This window comes from Euprymna scolopes, chromosome 28, assembly GCF_053919585.1.
Source record: "Euprymna scolopes isolate OS-2025 chromosome 28, ASM5391958v1, whole genome shotgun sequence".
NCBI classification, from domain to species: Eukaryota; Metazoa; Mollusca; class Cephalopoda; order Sepiida; family Sepiolidae; genus Euprymna; species Euprymna scolopes.
In genome coordinates, this window is record NC_136509.1 from 12,391,779 (window position 1) to 12,414,885 (window position 23,107).

Genomic DNA, 23,107 nt, shown 5'->3' on the forward strand with positions numbered 1-23,107 from the left:
TATGATGCACCCGTAATTCCATCAACAAAATCTGCAATGTTATGAGTAAACATGAGTAGACAACCCCCTTCGACCATGGATAGTCAATTTCTTAGCTGACAGCCTTTTTTTTTTTCTGTTACCAAATGAAGGTTTGTCATCTGTTCAACAACCAGATTAGTGAGAAGGTCAAACAAATTTGGAGAACAAGTTGTAAGCAAAAGAGAGAATGAAAACAAAATATCCCATGAAAATCGGACACTAAAACAGCTAAGATTTTGTATAGTAAAATTAATCTAATCAGCAACTGATAGTATGATTTGAACCATATTAATCTCAGGATTCATTTTTATTTAATGGTAATTACATTAGGAAGGCCAACCTACTTGAAAATGATGGGCTGTTTTATTAACGGATAGAAAAACCTAATTTCCAGGATATTCATTATAGTCAGCTAACATGCTTCCTAACTTCTGGCGTGGCTGTTACCGGAAGCAGTTACAAGGCAAATTCCTTCACTTTTATTGTTCTTCAGGGTTTCTATTGTGAAGTGATTTATTAAAATAAAATATAAAAAAAAGACATTATTGAAAAATATACAATAAAAATTACCAAAATTACACAGATAAAATAACACATTTAGCTTTTTTCAATAATCATCTAATCATCTCCAAGGATTCCTATGGTGACTGAGAATCAAAGCCAACTACTTTGGGAATACTATATATTGGAAACGTTTTTTTATGGTGCTTGCAATTTTGTTATTTTGATTTCAATAATTTCATTTATTATTTTAATTTCAATAATTTTAATTTTTATATTTTTATAATCATATTTATTATATAAATTCAAATAAAAACATTTTTAAAATTAAAAAAGAAATTTTATTTTTATAATTTCATAAACATATTTCTTATAAAATTTCAAATAAAATAAAAACTTTTATTTTTTAAAGTTTGTTATAAAAAGTGCAAATAAAGACTAATTGTGTTATTTTTTATCTTTTGATAATTTTGTTAATTTTTATGGTATATTTTTCAATAATGTCATTTTTTTATATTTTAGTTCAATAAATCACTTCACAATAGAAATACTGAAATACATTAAAAGTGAAGGAACTAATTTGCCTCGTCACCACTTCCAGTAGCGCTACACTGGGAGTTAGGAAATACGTTAGCTGACTATAACCAGGATATCTCTTTTTTGGAGTAGGCATTAATTCTGTAGAATCTCAAGTGGTTTAATTTCTAAGCATGATCCTAATGGTTTTGAAAGGGCAATAACTTTTCCAAGTGGATAAATCAAATTTTGGGTGATCAAGCGTTGAGTGAGATATTTTACCCCATTATTGATCTGTCGTCTGCAGCATACACCTATGCGTCATAGTAAACTTACAGCATTATGCATGTTTACAAACGTATGAGGAAAGCAAAGTTTTTATTTTACTAATGAGCCATCACTTATCAAGGCCAAAAGCCGCTCGAGGACACAGATTGATGAAATGGATAAATTGTAAGTTGAACAATGTAGAATATTATGAGAGGATTGAAAATGATGGATGGACAATATAGAAAATGGTTTGTTACCGTCAGGTTGTTTGATTCCAGGTGTGATGGATCGTACAAAATCAGCTGGGGTCATGCAGATTTCATATTCAGATGTTATTGTATTCAAAACTTTCAGGGTGGCAAAATAGCGGAAAATTTTATCTGGGGTGGAGTATGCTCGGATTCTGTTCTCATATTCAATAATCTGAAAAGAAAAGGAAAAAAAAAGACACATCATCAATAAAATTCAATACTTACGTTTATATATACTCAAAATATATATATATATCTTGAGTACCATAGTTGACTTTACAGGTAAAGTGGTTCGTAAATAATAGTAGGATAAGTTTATTTCACCTTTCTGTCACGGAAACCAACTTTCTTCTTTTTCTTTTTCTTGTCTTCTTCCTCAACACTCGATTCACTTTCTGAAGTATCTCCGGTCACTTCAGCTGGTGCATCGGCCTTTACTGTGAAACTGGGAACATCATCTTCATCAACTCCAGACCTTACAAGGAATGCAGGAAGAAGAGAAAAACAATTAGGTCTTGAAATAAACATCACCTGATTTTCTGAGGCAGAAAAGGAGTGGGGGAGGGGCCTCTCTAATGTAGTCAGTTCTTAAATAGCACAGATGGTGTTCAGACTGTGTCAATAGGAAATTCAGCATGTCTCAACTTAAATTAGTTAATAAACTTGTTTTTTCTTTTTAATCATCATAAAAAAAAATTAAATTTCTTGAGAAAAATGTTTTAAATTAAATATTTTTTTTTTTTTTTTTTACATAGGAATCCCCACTTATCAATGCTTGGAGGTCACTAGAGGATAAGGGTTAATAGGTACACATTACTCAATGGGATTATAGAGTAGTAAACATAAGTAGTAGAAATTTTGTAAATTGGATTACTTTGGAGACAGTTCATCAAGAACTTGTTTACATTGGGCTTGAAGATAATCAAATTGTAGTCAGCTGGAAAGCAGGGAAATGGAACAGAGTTCCACAAGTGTGCAGTTCTAAGAAAGAAGCTTTGTTCATGGGATCATTTAAGTTTAGGCACAGATAAAGAGTGTAGGAAATTATTGATAGTGGTTTTGACTAGACAGGTGTTTTTTGTGAAAATTTGGTGAGGAGGGACCATAGATTAAAGCTCAGATGAGCACTTGCCATGAAAATAATGATAAAGCAGAGACAGGCTCACAACGTCTCTTCTGAGGGAAAGAGGTTGCAGGGAAGAGAAAAGGGCATCCCCCACTAAGCTCCAAAGTCTATTTTGAACTGTGTCAAGGCAGGATAAGCTGCTTCTAGCAGCTCCTGCCCAAATGTAGCAACAGTATCCCATGATTGGCCCTACCTGGCTTTTATATAGGTAGAAAATTGCATCAGGAGTGAGATATCTACTGGAGTGGTACAAGGATCTTACCATTTTTCCAGCGACCTTGGCAACGGATTTGATATATGTGTTCCATTTTAAATCAGGAGTAAAGGTCAAGCCCAGAAGCTTGTCAAAACATAGAGCTTCCCCAAGACAAGGACCATCCATTTTAATTGGTGCCAGATGGAGATCAGAGCGGTGAGTTTGGTTTTAGATGCATTAAAAGTAATCAGTCACTGCTTTCCCCATTGTACCACGTGCTCAAGATCAAAGAAGAGAGAGCCAGAGAGAACTTGGTCATTTACGGTCTTTGATGTGTTGCCATAGATCATAGTGTCATCAGCATAAATGTCAACGAATGATCTTAGGATGTTATTTGGAAGATCATTGATGTAGATCAGGAAACGTTGGGCATAGGATGGATCCCTGAGGGACTCTAGCATTAATACTGTGAGCTTCTGATTTCTGACCATCAACCACTACTCTTATGAGCCTATCTGACAGAAATGATTTAATAATTGAGAAAACATTTCCAGCTATACTGTAGCAGGAGATTTTATGAAGTAGACTTTTATGCCAGAACCTATCAAAGGCCTTTGATATGTCAAGAGCAATTGCCCTAGAGAGGAAGCCTCCAAGAGATTCACTAATTCTATGAGATATAACCATTAGCACATCTGCTGTAGATCTAGCAGAACGGAAACCATATTGCATGTCACTAAGAAGATTATTATGTCAACTGAGGTGGTTGACTATTTCTCTATTTAACACAGATTCCAGCAACTTACTCATGACGCACAGGAGACTAATTTGTCTGTACTGAAAGGAAGATGACCGATTACCAGAATTCTTAAATACAAGGCATACTGATGAGGTTTCCCGTAGGTTTCAAGTCAGCATCTCTTGGCAAATCAAAGAACACATGTGGCCGTTTTATTCTTGGATGCGAAGAACATATCGAGGTTTAAAATTTAGCAGTAAACTCAACATACCCGCGCCTCCTCCGACTAAAGATGTAGGGCCAGTGAGGGCTTTGGCAGCACGTCTCTGAAATGATTCATAAGAGAATAAAACTCAACTATGTCCAAAAAACACAAGAAAACTTATGCATCCATTATTCTGCATATGAAAAGGATTTCTTTGCAGAGAGAAAATTGGTAGGAAGAACAACATTGTAGCCATCATCCAACTCAAAGACACATGGCCACAAAGGGGAAAGAAAGGACAGAGAAAAGGTACGTCACACGATATCCCATTTTTAATGAACACATTTTCATATGAACGTGTATACCGCTGTTTGAGTGGCTGAATAACATGGGTTCAGAAAGTGTAGAACTTCAACTTCAAATGCAAGAACATTTGTTGTAAGATGAAAAGGTTGATGTGCCGAAATGTGAACCGAAGTGAATAAATTAACAAAATATACACTTTATGAACAGCAAATTAATGGAAATTATAAACATTACGGAGCGTATGTAATAGTGAGTGTTAAAGACAGGCTTAATTCTCATGATCTCAGAGGAAGATTATATTTAAACAACGTAGAGAGATATGTTCAGAACAGGAAACTTTGATAGTATGGTCACATTGAAAGAATGGATGGGAGTCAATAGATGTAGATTAAGGTAGCAAGTTGAGAGGGGATGCCAAGGAAAACATGGAGGTGATAAAAATGGATTTGGGAGAAAGAGAAATAATATAGAGCATGTAAAATGTGATGAACTATTTGGAACAGAAGATAACACGGTGTCATTAACAATGAGTTGACATTTCTTGGCATAGTTGAATGGTTTGTAAATTTGGACAATATTAGTGAAAATTATTAAACAACAGAATTCACCAGCTAGGAGTTAAAAACTTATCTTTGCATTTTGGTAGCACTTCACTAACTTCTAACTCCAAATTCTACTTTTCTGTCAAGTGCAGCAGTCAAGAACTCACTATCCTGGTGACTGCCCCCCCCCCCCCATTTCTAAAGTTCAACAACTTCTTTAAGCATTATGATCTGTGTTCAATCATTCTGATTATATCAGTATGTAAAACAACAATTGAACTGAATATGATGATGATTCAGTCATGGCTGACAGAATGAGAAAAATCTACCCTTTGGATTAAATAAAGGGTTCAGTATGAAATTTGAAAAGATGAAGATGAAGAAAATTGGAGGTTACATCAGTCGAAACATTGTGAAAACAACAACCAAGATGCAAACAGCATATGAATAATGCAAATTATCAATCCTTATCAAAAAAATTTGGTAATAAAAGCAGTCACTTAATCACAGTTCAAATAAAGTTTATTTCTTTGGAGAATTAATTAAAAATAAAAAGTTGTATTTTTAATTGCGAGAACATATTTTGATATTTCTGAGCATCACAAAATTTCATCTTTGTTCAATTTGAAATGTGTTTATAACAAAAGGATTTAATGAAAAGTAAAGTTAAGAACTTTTCTTTCATTTCAGCACATCTCTGGATGGTATGACAATTCACTCTGGCCAAATGGAATCCGTTTCCCCCAAAGAAGGAAGTTTCTAGGGATCATTAAATTCACAAGTGATTGCCAATCAGATGCATATCCCAGTTAGAGATGATTTTGACATTAGAGTTTTGTATATTTTTTTTTTGCAGATAAGTGTCGTTGTTGTCTCGGATACAGTGCCTGGTATTCTCAAATATTGTTTGATTAAACCACAAGTGAATAAAAAAGAAATTTATAAAGTTAAAAAAAAAAGGTTAAAGCAACAAAAGATATAAACTAAAAGAAACTGTCACAGATTATTGTTATGATTTTATATTTGAAAACAAACATTAAAAAAGGTCTATATTAAAAATATTAAGATAATGATCTGTGAAATATTTGGTGCTTGTCTCCAGTGAGACTAAAGCGAAAATTTGTTAAATATGTCCTTTTAAGCAAAAATAATATTACTTATGCAATTATTATTTTGAAAATAGCAATAGATAAAAAAAATTCTAAAATTTGAGCAAGTAGATAATTTTTTGCATGTAAAAACAATTTTTATGGAAAGTTGCAATATTTTGCCACTGTTTTCATACTCCGTCAGAATAATGCTGAAAACAGAGAAATCGAATTATCTCCCTTGTCTTCACAGTCGCCTCCCCCACCAACTCGCGACGTTAATGTCATCCATCGGTTCTGACTGTGATATCTATGAATTAAAAAAAAACACGAATAGCAGATATTCAACTTGATGAAATTTCGTAATTTTTTGAATATACTAATATTTTTGAAATGACATTGAAGTTATATTGTTTTTGCTTATAAAGACATATTCAAAAAAATTTGCTTTGGCTAATTGTAAGCAAGCACCAAATAGTTTGTGATAAGGGAGATAATTCTAGTTTTTGTAGAAAACCACGTAATAAAGGAGTATATAAAAAGATTCTTCTTTGTTATAATAGCGAACTTCGCAATATTAAATTTCAAGTAAAACTAATGATAGCTACTTAATTGTCATGTCACAGTAATGAACATATCCAAAAAGTATGAAAATCTATATGGTAGAAAATTAATTATGAATGAAAACAGTTTTCAAAGACAATTAGCGAAAATTAAATTTTGCTAAATTGGCAAAAGATTTTCTAGTTCTCAAAAATATTTACCTTCCTTTTGTTACAATTCGAATTCTCTGTCTTCTTTTTTCGCAAATTTCAAACTGATTATTTGCTTTCTCACTTCCCCTTACTACTTGAAATGGTTTTGTCCAAGGGCTAGAAAAAGGTATGTGTTTTACTCACTAACTTTTGCATGACGGCATGGAAGTACATGCATACATTAAAAAAAAATGTCATCCTATTTCTTATGACATAGTCATGTGAACCATGTACTGACACTTGAAAAGACTTACAAACTGTCTATTTAACATCTCAATGGACGTTTTTATCTCCAAGAGGAGAAAAAAATGATTAAGAAATAGAAATCACTTGTCAAAAGTTTGTCTCATATATTTAAAGGTAAAGAAATGTTTTTTTTAAAGGAAAAAAAAAAGCATATATCGGTTTTTGCTTCTTAAATTTTACAAATTTTAATATTCATTTCATAAATATTTTAAAAATAGTGCCATTCTATTTATATATATTAGTGTTGGGACGATTAATTGGAATCAGAAATATCGACAAATTTGGGGGTATCAGTATTGGTACTGGATTCGGAAAATTTGGTGCCTTTTTTTCGATGCCAAAACGATTCTTTTGATTGTCTTCTTTTATTTAATTTTGTTGAAAGCGAAATCCTCCATTGCTGCTAATAATGATAAAATAATAAATATTTATTGATTTTAACTTACCAGTGAAACTACAATCGATAGATCATCCTCCACGAGTGATTTTTACATTTAGGAAAATATCTGTATATTTAACGTGTTTTTTTTTACAGAAGTCGGGAAAAATAACAACCTTGTAGTTAAATATTTAGAGATTTATAAAAAATCGGAATCGTTAATTGTATCAGAATCGGGAATTTAGTACGTGATCAGTAATTGTATCGGAATCGGGAAAAATATTAAAATCATTCCATCACTAATATATATATATATATATATATATATATATATATATATATATATAAGAGAAAGAAAATTAAACTGTAAGTTGAAATTTACGATCAAAATTTATTGTTTGACTAAATACTCCAAAAAACAATTTACAAAGTCGTTATTCCGCAGAGTTTCAAAGAATACTATTCTTGCTATTCTTCTCATCAGAGGACAGAAAGAAATCAGCAAATTATATTTGTAGCAATGCTAGAATTTGCTGGTTATGGCATTAAGTGAAACCTTAATTTATTATAGTCATAAATTGCCAAGAAAAACAAGTGAAAAAATGTTGGATATGTAAACAAAGTATGAAAATAAACTGCACATAAGATTTCAGCTTGCATGAAGATTCTCTCAAGGTAATCCGAAAGGTGAAAATAATTCTTTAGAGAGAATGAAGTTCAAAATTAAATTCAGTATGATGTTAATAGTCCGGTTGTCTTGATGATTACCGTAGTGGTCGACCATCAAATGTCAAAAACGATCAATTAAGAGCCTTAGTCGAAGCCAATCCATGCACAACTGTACGAGAACTTGCTTGATTCAGACATAACATACACAACAATGTCCAACCACTTGGTAGAGATTAGAAAGACAAAAAAAACTTGATAAATGGATGCCTCACGAATTGAACGCCAACCAAAAGAAACGCTGTTATAAAGTGTCATCTTCCCTTATTTTATGCAACAAGAACGACTTGTTTCTCAATCGAGTTGTAACTTGCAATGAAAAAAGGGTTCTTTACAACAACTGGTGATGCTCAGCTCAGTGGTTGGATACCGACAAAGCTCCATGACACTTCTCGAAGCCAGAGTTGCACCAAAAGAAGGTCATGCTGATTGTTTGGTGGTCTGTGACCGATTTCATCGATTACAGTTTTTTGAATGCAGGTGAAACTATTACAAGTACTGTCAACAAATGGATGAAATGCATCAGAAACTTCAACAACAACATCCATCATTAGTCAACACAAAAGGCCCAATTCTCCTCCACGACAATACCCGATTGCATGTTGCTAAGCCGACCCTATAGAAGTTGAACAAATTGGACTATGAAACTCTGCCTCATCCGTCATACTCTCCTAACCTCTCATCTACTGACTATCACTTTTTCAAGCATCTCGACAACTTTATGCGGGAGAAATGCTTCAAAAACCTAAGCGATATCAAAAACATCTTCAGTGACCTCATTGCCACAGAACGCAAGATTTTTAGGTTACCGGCATAAGTACACTTGTTTTGCGTTGGCAAAAGTGTGTTATTCTGATTAGCAATACACATGAAAAAATTGAAATAGCTTGAAATATTTCAATATTGGTATGCATAGAAAGAGCTTGATGAACTAAGAAAGAATCTTTTTAAATTTTTAAAATCTGATTAAAATTAAGGAAGTTATGGCTATTTTTGTGCCTCACACGTTTGGATATTTTCCCCTCTTTAAGACCATATGCGTTTCGTCACATTTTTTACACTACTTTTTCAGTAAAAATGTCATATCTTTGTTAAAACACAAGACTAAGAAATGAAATTTACCATATAAGTGTATTTTTGTACAAGGAATCAGAATATGCAACTGAAAATCTCCCAAAGTTTATGGTTTCCAAATAATGTGCAGTAAATGTGCATAAATATGCAGCAATTCCTTAAAAATGCCATGTATTCATAAACAGAAAAGAAGTTGGAGAACTCAAAGTTGAATTGTAATGTGCTTTATGTACAAAAAACTTAAATCTAAACATAAGACCATTTAAAAATGAATATATTGCAATATTTCTTTGGTATTATTGTAGATTAACACCTTCTGTTTAACCCCACTCAACTCCTTCTGACCACCCCTCCAAAATGTGATTCTACCTTTTTAGGAAATTATGTATAAAATGCCATTAAAAACTTTAATGAAAGATAAACAAATTATTTTAGAATTGAATTTAAAATAATTTCCTATTACAGGTCATTCTAGCATTTTAGGGCAGTTAACTGTTTTTTTTTTTCTATGGGAAAATATGCATGCTTTTTTTTTTTTTAAGATGATTATGTGTAGTTTTAAGAGGGTTTCTATGCAATGAGTATATGGGGAGGGTTGCCATTCGGACTTTGAATTAATTGTAGGGCTAAGGAAAATTATGTGTGAACATACTGAAAACTTGACAGAGACAAAGCTAACCAAAACAATATTAGAGGGGGGAGCGGTTAGTTTCACAAAAATTTAATGTAAAATAATTCACCATTTCCTGGCCATTCTAGCATTTTAGGACAGTTAACCAATTTATTTTTATGTGTATTTTTCTTTAAGGAAGGATCTATTTTTTGTTTGTTTGTTTTAGATGCTTGTATGTGGCTTACGGAGGTATTTTGTTGGGGGGGGGGGGGCTTGCCACTCGAACTTAGTGTTATTGTTAGAGTTAAAGAGTGTTTTAGGAGGAGACTTGCCACACATAATTTGGATTAGAGGTGAAGTTAAGAGAGCTTTTTTTCAAAGAGAGCGTTCAAAAATTTGTTGATTTCTATTTTCGAGGTTGAAGGTGTTAATTCCATAGGCCGTTTATACTACGCTGGAGCAGGTTGTAAAAATATCTTTCGCTTAATAAGTAGAAAAAAAAAAAATAACGAAATAAAAACGAGAAGACCACTATGTTCCTGCTGATCATGACTGGATTTATTTTTTGCCTGGGAAAGCTTCACTAACTGGCTTCATGCTGTTATTCTTTCTTGCTTAGAACTATATTTTTCTATTCCAGAAATGACTTTTCACCCAAGAGAGACACTTCGGCCCACACTGACAAGCGATGTAATATGATTGAATAAAAAAAGGAGAGAAAACGAGAGAGTGAAAAATACTTACTTGAGATTAAATATTATAACCATCATTGTGCCCAAAGTAAGCAAATAGGCAATGGTCACTTTTGAGGCCTTTTCTTTAACAGGAAATTCTGAATACTGGGCTTTTGTATCAAATTCAAGTTTCTTCTCAAATTTGGCTGACGAAGTATTCGCACCAAGTGCTGCCTTATTAGGAATATGCAATTTCTTAAGAGGATTCTCAACAATCTTGATGGATTTATCGGCCAGGGATCGCATAAAAACCACGTTCGCATCATTCAAACATCTTGTCAAAAGGTTCGGATCATTCACCTTTAATAACTTTGTAAAATAAATGTGATTGTTGACCCCGGATTTTTTTGCAGATTTGTGATGCAACTCTCTGCGAATCTGTACGCTGGATGAACCAGTTTCTGCAGATCTTGTGCTTGTCCTGCAAGAAACTGGCTCCAAAGTGTAGCAGCAGAACTGGCCACGAATTGTCAGTCTTTTTCCCAGGGTACGCAACATTATGCTGGAAAGACAAAAAAGAAAAACTTAATTAATTCAAATTAATTCTTTCTTATTTTTAACAAGGTAAATCACCACTTACCAAGGCTAAGGCCACTTGAGGATAAGGGTTAATGAATGTACGATGGTCACTGAGATGAAAGCTAAGTGATCATTCATAGTGGAAAGAATTTGATTATTTAAAGGGACAGCTCAGCAAGAACTTGTTTACATTGGACTTGAAGATTTCACATTGTAGTCAGCTGAAAAGTAGGCCAATGGAACAGAATTCCACAGGTGGACAATTCTAGGAAAGAAACTTTGTTCATGGAATTTACATTATTTTAGAATGGGGGAAATTGTTAGTAGTGGTTGCAGCTAGATGAATGCTTTTTTGTGAAAGTTTGATGAGGGGGAGGGGACCATAGATTGAAGCTCAGATGAGCACTTGCCATGAAAATAGTAATAGAGCAGAGACAAGCTAACATCTTTTCTGTGGGAAAAGAGGTTGCAGGGAGGAGAAAAAGGCATCACCTACTAGGTTTCAAAGCCGGTTTTGAACTGTCAAGGCAGGAGAGGGTGCTCCAAGCAGCTCCTGACCAAATATGGCAACAGTACTCCATTTTAGGATGAATTTAGTTCTTTTGTATGAAAAGTTGAAATGAAAAATTTCTTTATTTAATTTTAGCCCAAATCTGGTAATTTTTAGTGACCTTGTGAAAAAGGGACCAGAATGTTCTGATGTGACGCTAACGAGTTCTAAACCATATTAGTCCATTACATCATTATCCATATATTAGAGAAAATATAATAGATTGACAAACATTCATGACAAAATGTATTTTTGAAATACTCAAAACTGTTTTAGTAATTGAAGAAAAATAAATTACATTCCAATTTTTCTAACACGTCCTAAAAGTAATGCCTCCTATTTTTAACTAAAATCTAAGAGTTACAAAGACGAGGGGTGATATCATTAAATTGGCCAACCTTTCATGCTCCTGAATTTATTTTTCTACATGGTCGCCAGCATTCTCAATGCACTTTTGCCAGCGATGAATGATGCCTCTGTCATAAAAGTCTGTTTTGTAACTCACATCTCTGTCACCACTCTGAAATAAACTTATCTCCTGTGCTGAAATCAACTGCATCAGTTTTGTAAACATTTAAAAGATGAACGTTCATCGGTTCAATTTTTTTCTGCACGGAGGGATTCAATGAAGCATTTCTGCTTCTTAGAATCTCACACCATCAACATCTGCAACAAGGAAACAAAATTTTCAGGTCATGAATGCATAAGTTCAGTCATCATAACAATGCAATTTGCAATCACCTTTGATCCATTTGGGGGGAATAAAAAATAGAAGACATTACTTTTGGAAAGTGCCTCAGATATATTGAAATTCAAATTAACATAGAAGGTGCCTTCGATAAGTTTCCAGATTTTTTGCATGGGCACTTTAATTGATAGTACACACATAAAACTCTAGTCCTCTTCGAAATAATCTCATCTGGCCGCAATGCACTTGTACTGTTCCAACAACTTCTGAAAGTCCTCTTGTGTGAGCGTGTCAATGACCTTTGTCACAGCCTCTTTCATCTCCTCAATTGTCTCATAACGACAGTCACTAAGGATTTCTTTGAACTTAGGGAATAACCAAAACTCACAGGGAGCAAGTCTAGACTACGCGTGTTATGTTGTTGCTCTATAATAAAGGGTGGAGTGTTTGATTATCTTATCAGTTTAATGTCGTTGTGTGTCTGATCGTCTAGTGATGCTGTTAAGTGTGCATACGTGTGTGACTTGTCATGTATCTTTTAAACATACCTTCTGCCATTTTGTTGGTCCATTTGGAAATTCTCGTCTGGGAGGGAGACTTAATTCCTGTGTTTGGGGACGAAGAATTATTTCACTCCAAGACAAGAAATTGGTTCTATAGTTTTTTTATTCACCTTCCAAATGTTTTGCAGAAAGGAATGGAAAGTGAATTTGGCCTGTGGTTTCTTCTTCTAGGTCTTATTTCTACCACGTCAGCGTTCGCCCCCCCCCCCCCCCCCGAAGGGGAGGAGAGGACAAAGCCGTCCGCTTTCGTCCAAGTCCTAACCAAATCTCATTGATTCAGCTAACCTGATCACATGACTCACACGCAATCAAATCAGCTGATCTTTTACTTCCGGTCAACGTGTCTACACTATAATTCCATTCTTCCCCCCCTCTCTCTCTCTCCCTCCCTCTCTCTATCTCTCTCCCTCTCTCTATTCCTTAACACACGGAGGGTGAGGAACTATCTTCATGCCCATCTTGGTCAAATATGTGACAAGGATGGAGTTGTGGGCTGCATGTAGCCTTGGGACAAACTTCACGCAAATCTTGCCCATCTTCAGTTCCCACACTGACATCAAACTATGCACTTATTGTCTCTATAGACACACAATGGTCCTTATCCATGAAATTCTTTATTTGGCCAATCAACTCTGGTGTTGACTTCCTTACTCCTCCCACACCTCTCATCATCCCTCACAGACTCTATGCCTTCCTTAAATCTCTTATGCCACTCAAAAACTGATACTCGGTTCATGCAAGATGGTCCAAAAAGTCTAAAGCATTCCATATGTTTCTGTGGAATTTTTTCGAAGTTTAAAACAGGACTTTATTGCATGTCGTTCTTCTAAAAGTGTCCTCACGCCCAGATTGCATTTTTGAAATTCACCAGCTGTGACAATCAGGCTTTAGGAGGGTGTATTCCAATTCCTGGTGTAGCTGTTCATTTGAACTTGAAATCATAAAAATTAGTCTGTCATCTCATACATAAAATGTATAGCAATAACATACTGAATTTTCAAGTGTCTACAACAATTTTAAATGCCTGTACAAAAATAGTATGGGAACATATTTAAGACACCTTGTATGTTCAGATAAGATACTAAGCCCTTTTTTTTTTTTCATTTAATCAAAACTTTTATCTAGTTTTCAGAAATATCAAATTTGTATGTTTTCTAAGACAGCATATTTTCATGAAATGATCACCTCTTGGCCCACTACAGTGCACTGGCCTCCATACTTTATTGAGAGACAATAGGTACACCCTGTAAGTGTGTCTGCGCATGTAATTGTGAAGCAAGGGTTGCGCATTCCACAACCACACTTCTCCGGAGTCAGCACTGCCTCATTTTGGTGGCAAGGAGAATGACTAGAAACAATGTTGATATAAACAGAGAACACATACAGCACCTGGTATTCAAAAATTAGTCACCCATTTTAGTACTGACCAGACTCAATGATACTTAACTTTGGTAATTAACATGAACTGGTGTGTCAATGTGATTATGCCGTACTATGGTGAGAAAGTAATTAAATAGGGATTTATTTAAAAATAATGTCAGAAATATATTGCATTCTTCAACAGGTTATCTTAAGGTGCAGATGGAATGGGGAAAGGAGTGGCACCTGATGTTAACATCCTCTAAAATAATTAAATTTTGCCAATTTTTAAAGGTTGTGTCTTACCGGCCACCTGATTAACCTTTTAATTAAACTCATTAACCCTTATCCTCAAGTGTCTTTTAGACCTTGATAAGCAATGACTTATAAAAAAAAAAAAAATGGTGCAACTACATAATTATAATAGTGAAATTCGAAATTTTTTATATTAAATTTCAAGGCAAACCAATGCTTTCTACTTGTCATGTTATGTTACAGTAATGAATATATCCAAAAATTATGAAAACCTATAAGGCAGAAAAAAATTATTAAAGAAAACATATTTTTTGACAAAAATTAGAGAAATAAAATGTTTGCCTAAAAATCACCAGAAATTTCCAAGGGAAGGTAAATAACGTGTAACTATTACTATTTTATAAATTGTGTGTTAACAATCATGAGTTAATTACTTTGTTTTTAGCATAACTGAGTTATTTCCCTTATTATTATGCCACATGTTCTCAAAGAAATATGGTGAAGGTTTTTTATGATAACGATTGAAAATTGATTTTTTTTTTTAAAATAATGCAGTAATATTTCAGTACTTCCGACATGCCAATTAAGTAGACAACATTGCTTTTAGTTAAAATTGCTACAAAAAGTCAGTAGATACTATTTTTTTTTAATTGTTTTTTTCCTTTCACAAATTTCGCTATTATAGTGTACTTGCACCAAAAAATCGTATGCATCATCGCCAATAAAGATTAATTGAAGTTAAATTCATATAACAGCAATTCAATTCTGTCCAGATTCCAAGTTTGACAGGAACATTCCCAAGTTTGAAAAGATGCACCTGAAGAAAATCGGAAGTTACATCAGCGGAAACGCTGTGAACAACTAAGATGAAAATATTCATCCAAATAATATGAAAATTACTTTTTTGATTCACTGTTAGAAATAATTTCACGGTGAAATTGGCTTTATAGTTATTTCTTCATATTTTTAAACTAAAAGTTTAATGTGTTCCTTTATTTTTTTTAATTTCTTATAAAAGGTATCCCCGGCCTTCTTTTTTCATAAGATGTTTTTGCTTTTTAGTAAAATAACAAAATTATATTGCAACATACTAAAGATGGTTTAACTTTTTTAAACGGAAATTGCTCCAGACAAGGCACGAAGCCACTTGATGTCAGGAGCTAACAAGAAAAAAAGATGATCATCGCAAAGACAGAAGATGCTTATTGGCCTTAGTCTTGAAAAGATCAAGGGTACAGGTAGGAGGAAAACAGTCAACAAGAAGGGAGTTCCACAAGTCTGCAGTTCTTGGAAAGAAGCCATCAGAATATATTCTTTTTTCATACTTTGCCATTGACAAAGACCTGTTTTGCATTCTCTTTTTACAACAGTTTCTGGAAGAATTTTTTATTTTATTTTATTACATTTTCACCCCAAACAAGGCACATTGCCACTTTAATGTAGGGGACTACTATCAGGGACATAAGTTGCAGGGATACTATGTAGGGAGTTGAGCAGCAAGATATTCTCAACTTCTTTATTAGCTCAGTGTTGGAAATGCAAAGAAGAATGTTAATGGAATATTTGAATATCTATGTATCTCATATAGAGATCAAGTGTTAGCCCCTAGAAAGGGGGCCCGCTTGATTTTTGAGTACTTCGATTCAAGTAAAATGAAAAAAAAAAAAAAAAAGAGAAATGTCACTTATATATTTTCAGTCATTGGGAGAAATTCTGTTCTTTGTAAAAGAGATTGCCTTTGTCAGATACTGAGGAAATCATCTGAAATCTATTGGTTGGCACAGAAGTTTTACGTCTATTCGGTATTTTGTCTTAAGACATAATTATACTGATTCACTAAAGTGAGAACTATTAAAAATAACTTAAATCTGCTTACTCTAAATTACCGGCAAAAGTTTAGTATAGTTATTAGCGCAACAAATATAGGACAAATAACGTTTACCAAATGCAGGAAAATATAATTTTCTATCAACCTGCATTGTTTTTCAGTTCTGAAACCTTTTGTAAATGTGTTTTTTTTTTTTTTTCAGAATTTGTTTCTTATAGGCTTGTAAAATAAAAAAAAAATAATAAAATGGATTCAAAATGGTCGCCGCATGTACCTTGATTTTTAATTTTTATGTTTAACAAAAGAAAATCAAAAATTAAAAAAAAAGAAATAAATAAATATCACCAAACACATAAATATTTCATTTTCCACCGATCTGTATATTTTTAATTTAATGAAACTGTTTTTTTTTTTTTTAAGTATTTTTCTTTATTTCAAAATTAGCCTGGTGTTGCCCGAGTGTTTGGAAATGTGTGTTGAGCAAAAAAAAACATTATAGTAGGCAGGCACGAACCCGTGACGCAAAGGCGAAAAAGTGGAGATGTGTGTAAGAGTGTTGGTTGAGGAAAAAAGAAAAGTAGTAAGCAGGCTCAAACCCATATTACGCCAGAGGAAAAAGAGATGAAAAAAAAAAACAAGCTGTCTTACTGATGTGCCCACTGTGGTTGTGACGTCACGGGCGGTCGAAATAACGCATTTTATGCGACGTTGTGGAAGCAAGGGTTGAATGAGTTACAAAAAATGTCAGCAAAAAAAAAAAAAAAACAACAACCCTCCCTGTACAAAAGTGGCCAGTTGAGGGTGAAGGGATTAATGTTTTTGGCCAATTTTTCGATATTTGTTGTCCGAAGGGTTGAGCTTCAAAATGATTTTTTTTTTTTTTTTTACATAGGCGTCACCACTTATCAAGGCTGAGAGGCCGCTCAAGGATACGGGTTAAAGAGTGTACAGTAGACAAAAGGATAATATAGTAATCGATAGTAATGGAAGTTCGGTAAATTTGTTAACTTAAGTGGAATGGCTCATCAGAAACTTGTTCACGTTGGATTTGAAGACAACCATATTATAGACAGCTGGAAAGCAGGAAAACGGAAGACAATTCCACAGGCGTGCAGTTCTAAGAAAGAAGCTTTGTTCATGGAATCTACGTTTAGGTTTAGGCACAGATAAAGAGTGGAGGGAATTTTTGATAGTGTCTTCAGTTAGACGAGTGTTTCTTGTGAAAGTTTGGCGAGGGGGGACCATAGATTGACGCTCAGTCAAACACTTTCCATGAAAATAACGATACAGTAGAGACAAACTCCCAACATTTCTTCTGTGAGATAAAGGTTGCAGCGAAGAGAAAAGGACATCTCTTCCACGAGGCCACAAAGTCTATTTTGAACCCTATCAAGGCAGGACAAGTCCTTTCTAGCAGCTCCTGCCCATATGTGGCAACAGTATTCCATCCTTGGATGTACCTGACTCCTATATAGATAGAGAATTGCATCAGCAGTTAGATATCTACTGGATTGATAGAAGGATCCAACCATTTTTCCAGCAGCCTTGGCAACAGATTTGATGTACGTATTCCATTTAAAATCAGGAGTAAAGGTCAAGCCCAGAAGCTTGTCAAAACTTGAGGTGTCACCAAGACGAGAGCCTTGGTTTTAGATGCATTAAAAGTAACCAGCCACTCCTTTCCCCATTGTACAACGTGATCAAGATCAGAGGAGAGAGAATCGGAGAGAACTTGGTCGTTTACTGTCTTAGATGTGCTACCATAGATGGTAGTGTCATCAGCAAAAATGTCTACGAATGATGAAAGGATGTGATTTGGAAGATCATTAAATGTAGATCAGGAAAAGAGTTGGGCCCAGAATGGACCGCTGAGGAACTCCAGCATTAATACTGTGAGCTTCTGATATCGATCTCGTGAAAATCCGTCGCCTCTGGCGAAAGTTTTAGGCAAACATACAAACAAACATACATACATTTAAACAGATTTTTGCCCTATATATTATAAACTAGCGTGGTTGCCCTGCATTTACCGGGTGTTTGTAGGTTTGTGTTGAGCAAAAAAAAAAGCTGTAGTAAGCAGGTAGGCTCAAACCCGAAGCCTTGAGACAAAAACGGGACATCTTACCGCTTGGCCACGACGGGACAGGAAGTGAAAAATGTTCTGATTTAGTGATTAAAAAGCTGACATGTAGAAAGTGAATGAGTTCACGCAGAAGAAGAAATGAAATCACGCACTTAAGTTTGACTGTAAGCCAGTTAAGCTTTCAGCTTTCCGCCATCATGGGAGAAATCAGCTCCTCCCAAGAGGGGGGAACTCTAGCAATGTCTTAATTAATAGCAATTGTCTGATATGAAGGGTATTCCCCACAGTGATCAAAACTGATTGCCTTCAACACCTGCTGGTCACGAAGGCCAGTTAATAGCTGTTATTTCGAACCAGTTTCAGTTTTATAGGAAAAAGCCAAACACGCGAGAAGACAGAAAGCAGGAATTTTATAAACTAAAAGTCGCTTAAATAAAAGATAAACACGACGTCCATTCGCAAATCGTACCTAGGGAGTATATAAAAAGTTTAAACAAATGGTAAACCTCCTCGAGCCCCCCCCCCGAAAAAAGCCTTTGCTGTACATACAAAAAAAGTGCACACAAACACACACACATTTTCGCTTTTATATATATAGATAAGTTCCAATATATCAAAATTTTCAGCCTAACGTAGTTGTTCATTTTTAAACAAGGTTATCAAACATTGAAATGAACAAAAAGTTTCACAAGTAAAAAAAACTGCAGGTTGAAAAAAAAATTTTTCTTTTGCATTTGGTAAAAGTTATTTGTTATATATTTTCCTTTTTCCCCTCTTTTTTTTTTTGACTTTTGTCAAATTGCATTGCATGTCAATTGATCAAAGTTAAGCTCCTCAAACAACAACAATCTCCTTTAAAATGCCACACACAAAAAAAAAAAAAGTAACAATAAAGCAGAAAAATGCAATTTTTCTCTAAATCTTTTTGTTCAGATAAATTTTCAAAACATTCTCATAAATCAGTGATGTGGAACCATTTAATGGCGAATTTGGGATTCAAAACTGATGAGATTTCTTCCAAATCAATTGAAAATTGCTTTTACAGAACAATGATGAAAACTCTCCATTTTCTTTTTGTCAAAATTTTCAAAAATCAAGGATCCTCCAGCCCTCCATGGGGCTAACACCTGATCTCCATATGAGATGCATGGATATTCAAATATTCCATTAAAGTCTCCTTTACATCTCAAAGTTAGCAAAGAAGTTAGGAACATTAATCTTCCTGTCACTTATTGACCAGTTAACTATGTTATAGTATATATTTTGTTTGGTCTTTCAATATTACTGGATTTCAGGACAAGAATTCATCTAGTCTGGTGGAGAATCTAGCTTAGTGCTGTTTACTATAGGTAACATCACTTAGAGAAGGTGCACCAATCCTTGTATAAGCCAGTGTATGGTAGCCATAGACAGGAGATTTTATTTGCGCATCGAATACTTTATTTTATTTAGTCAGAAGTGTCCTCGCGTCAGGTTTTTCTGACAAACCCATGTACAGAGAGACCTTAGGGACTCAAAGACAATGTTCAGTAGGCATTCGAGTTCTTTTATAGAGAAATAAAAGTCGGCATAGAGCATGAAAAAGTTTTGTAATACTTTGGCAGATCTATCTTAATTCTGGCCAGAAATTAATTTTGAATCAAGTTTAAAAGGTTTAAAAATTATGTTTGAATTTCCACCGTCACAAAGAAATCGCTATGGCAAACATTTTTTTTTATTTATAATTTCAAAATGGTTATCTTTACGGTTATTGTCTTCACTTCGCTTCCGGTTGCTCTTCCTCATGTTCCTATTTTACAATGCCTCCCCACGGGACAGAGTTAGACACCAGGGTCGTTTTTTAATGTGGAGAAAAGGAACAAAAATAAAAATTGTCTCAGTCGTGAAAGATTTCTCCTCCACTGACAGAGAACAAGAAATTGAAGTGTAGATCTGAAGAACAGATACTACACTTTGATCTTGAATGTTTTTTTTTTCTAAATAATAACGTTATGGGGAGGATGGGTTTCCTTTACCCATTCTGTACTTTTCCCTAACAATTTAATAAACTAAAAATACCGTAAAAAATCATTTGAAAAAACGAAAGAGTAGAGTGAAAAACCTTTACATAAATAAAATTAAATAAATAAATAGCTATATTATATTTATGGCGTCTCATTGACATTCAAAATTAATTTTAAGAGTCTCGATAGAAAGACAATTCTATCTAGAATTGAAGTTTATAGACAGATATCAAGTATTATGGCTCATTAACAAAAACAAAAAAAAACATGTTTTTTAAAACTGTCACGATTCTACAAAAAAAAAAAAAAATTAACATTTTTGTTATAAAATTGATTGCAAAAAAAGACATAATTTCACTATGATGATGATGATACAAATTTGTGAGACAGATTTTTTTTATGAAAATCGTGCAATTCTTTTCCCGCCAAGCGGGGAAAAATTTTTTACGCGTGATAAAAAAGAAAGAAAAAAAAAAAACACGCGGGAGTCAGAAGGAAATGTCATCTGTTTTTGTTTGTTTTTAGTGTCCCAAAATCATTTTTGAAACGACCCGTCATTTCTATTATTGGAGTTGTAATTTTCAAATTTCATTGCAATTTACGATTTAATTAACAACATAACAAAATATCAACTAAAATTTAATTTTATATTCATTTTTTTTTTTTTTTTTTTAGAAAGAAAACTTCGTATTTTCACATAATATAGCTTCGAAAACTAGGGTAATTTTATTTTAATACAAAACTTTCATTTCAGATCATTTGTGTAATTTTACTTATTTCTTCGATTGCGTACATTTTCAACATCCAACTTGTTCTTTTCGACTTTGGATTTTGTTTAGCAAGAAAAAACTAAAGAAAGAAATATCTTTTTAGTAACTAAAAAGATATCGTTGTATCGGTAACTAATAACATTTATTATTAATAAATATTTCCAAACATTTCAGTTAATAATATTAACTTGCGGTGGGGGAGGGGGCTTTGCCCGATCCTAAAATACGCTTAAATATATTTTAATTCATTCAGATTTTGTATTTATTATTTCAGAGCCAATTCTCTATTGAATATTATAGTGTGCCTAATATATAATACTGATTCCAAAAGTTAAAAAACGTTTATTATTCTTAACATGGAGAGGGTGTTTTGCAACTATTCTGTACTTCCATCGAACAATTTCAATAAGATATCGTGAAGCTTGAATTTAACCAAAAAAAAAAAAAAAAAAAAATTAAAAAAAAAAAACTATTTAAAAATAGCGCAGTGGCAAAAAATGACAAATGCCATCACAGAGACTCAAAACCAAAACATTTCTAGCCGCGTTCCCTATGATTTGATTTAAAAATAAATCACTTCAAGGTATGAATGAATTTGCGTATGCACAACAGTAATAGAAATATATGGGCAAGTTGAAATGGACATTTTCCATTTCAACTTGTCGATATATGTCTGTACGCGTTATTCATTAATCCAAACAAAGACCATTTTTGGTGTATGATTACTATTTTCTGTTTATTTCAATGTTATGTGACCAGCAGTTTAAGAGTTTATCGGTTAAATATTTACACACACATACATATATCTACTCCTTTGGCTAAAAATATCAAAATCGTAAATATCTGGATTTTCACGAAAGGTTTCCGGACCTACACCTTTTACATAAATCTTAAATATAGCACATCTAGTAGATGGGCAATCGTTTAGAGGTTGTATTTATTAGAAAATTTATGATAATCAGTTAATTAATTTGGGAGTTTACTCAGCACAAATATTAAAATGTGTTTGCAACATTTAAACTGTTGATTTAAGTCATTTCGAACTCGAATTAAAGTTTACAGGCTAAAAATGCAAGTGTCATTATTTTTCGTCTCTCAAATCTAAGAAAAGTATTCTTTGACCGCGCCGCGCCCCTATTCTAAATTGAACGAAAACAAAACAAAACTCTGAAAACTGGTTTTATTTTTCTGTCTCTGAGTTGTTGAATTAACAATTAAAATAAAGTAACAAAAAAGTAGTCAAAATTGATCATTTTTATTTTGCAATAAGCAAATCTCCAGGATATGAGTCTATTTTTTTTCTTTCTTTTTTTAACTTAGTATTACAAGTTTGTTCTCATATTTTTACAACAAAATATTGACCGATTTTGTTATATTTGTTTATCAGGTCGATTCAGTATATTTTAGATATAAAAAAAAGGTACTTATCTAAAATACGGACCGTGCTGAAATAATAACGTTATTATTTTCAGAAATCTATTCTTAACATGGGGATGAAGTAACTATTCTGTGCTTTCACCTAACAACGTAATGAAGATAGCGTAAAAAATTGAATTTAACTTGAAAATCTTATTTTAATTAAAAAAAAAAAAAATGCGTGGCGTTTATTCTGCATGATTACAAAAAAAAAACAAAAAAAACTTTGCTTTGATTATTTATTCATTATTATCATTAATAGTAGTACTATACTAGTATTATTGTTAGCATCCTTCCTTGCAACACTTTTATAAAATGAAAGAACTTCGGATGTAGTTGATTTAAAAATAGATCATCAAAAAATTACATCATTGTCGTCAGTGGCAAACGTGAAAAATATTGGCAGCATCTTTTTTTTTTTTTTTTAAGGTTGAGCTTCCTTCATCTTTTTTAGGTGCGATGCCCAAAACGTCATACTTTTCAACCAACTGCGTTTTATTTAGACATTTTTTTAAAAAATCACATTGATTCAATAAAACATTTGCTTTTCGCATTTTTTTTTAAAGCAGAATTAAATAAAATTAACTGTTTCACTCTCAGATATAATAAAAAGAAAGGGTGCTTGTGCACTTTTGCTACCGCGCTATTTTTAAATAGTTTTTTTTTCCCAGGTTAAATTCAAGCTTCACGATATCTTTTCTTTTTATTAAATTATGTGGAAGCACAGAATAGTTACAAAACACTCTCCCCTCTCCATGTTAAGAATGGCTTTCAAAATAATAATG

The 23,107-nt window shown here is 33.4% G+C and overlaps 1 protein-coding gene across 3 annotated transcripts in view; it reads right to left on the reverse strand.

Moving 5' to 3' along the window:
- LOC145249465 (calcium uptake protein 1, mitochondrial-like) overlaps positions 1–23,107 on the reverse strand; it is a 112,158-nt gene that overhangs the window by 85,252 nt on the left and 3,799 nt on the right. For all 3 annotated transcript variants that reach the window (XM_080111035.1, XM_080111037.1, XM_080111036.1), the window contains exons 2-4: positions 10,299–10,790; positions 1,884–2,034; positions 1,566–1,731 (exon numbers count right to left, since the gene is read on the reverse strand). In XM_080111035.1, coding sequence (XP_079967161.1) covers positions 1,566–1,731; positions 1,884–2,034; positions 10,299–10,786 — 805 coding nt within the window. In that variant the 5' untranslated portion in view covers positions 10,787–10,790. The remainder of the gene's footprint in view (positions 1–1,565; positions 1,732–1,883; positions 2,035–10,298; positions 10,791–23,107) is intronic.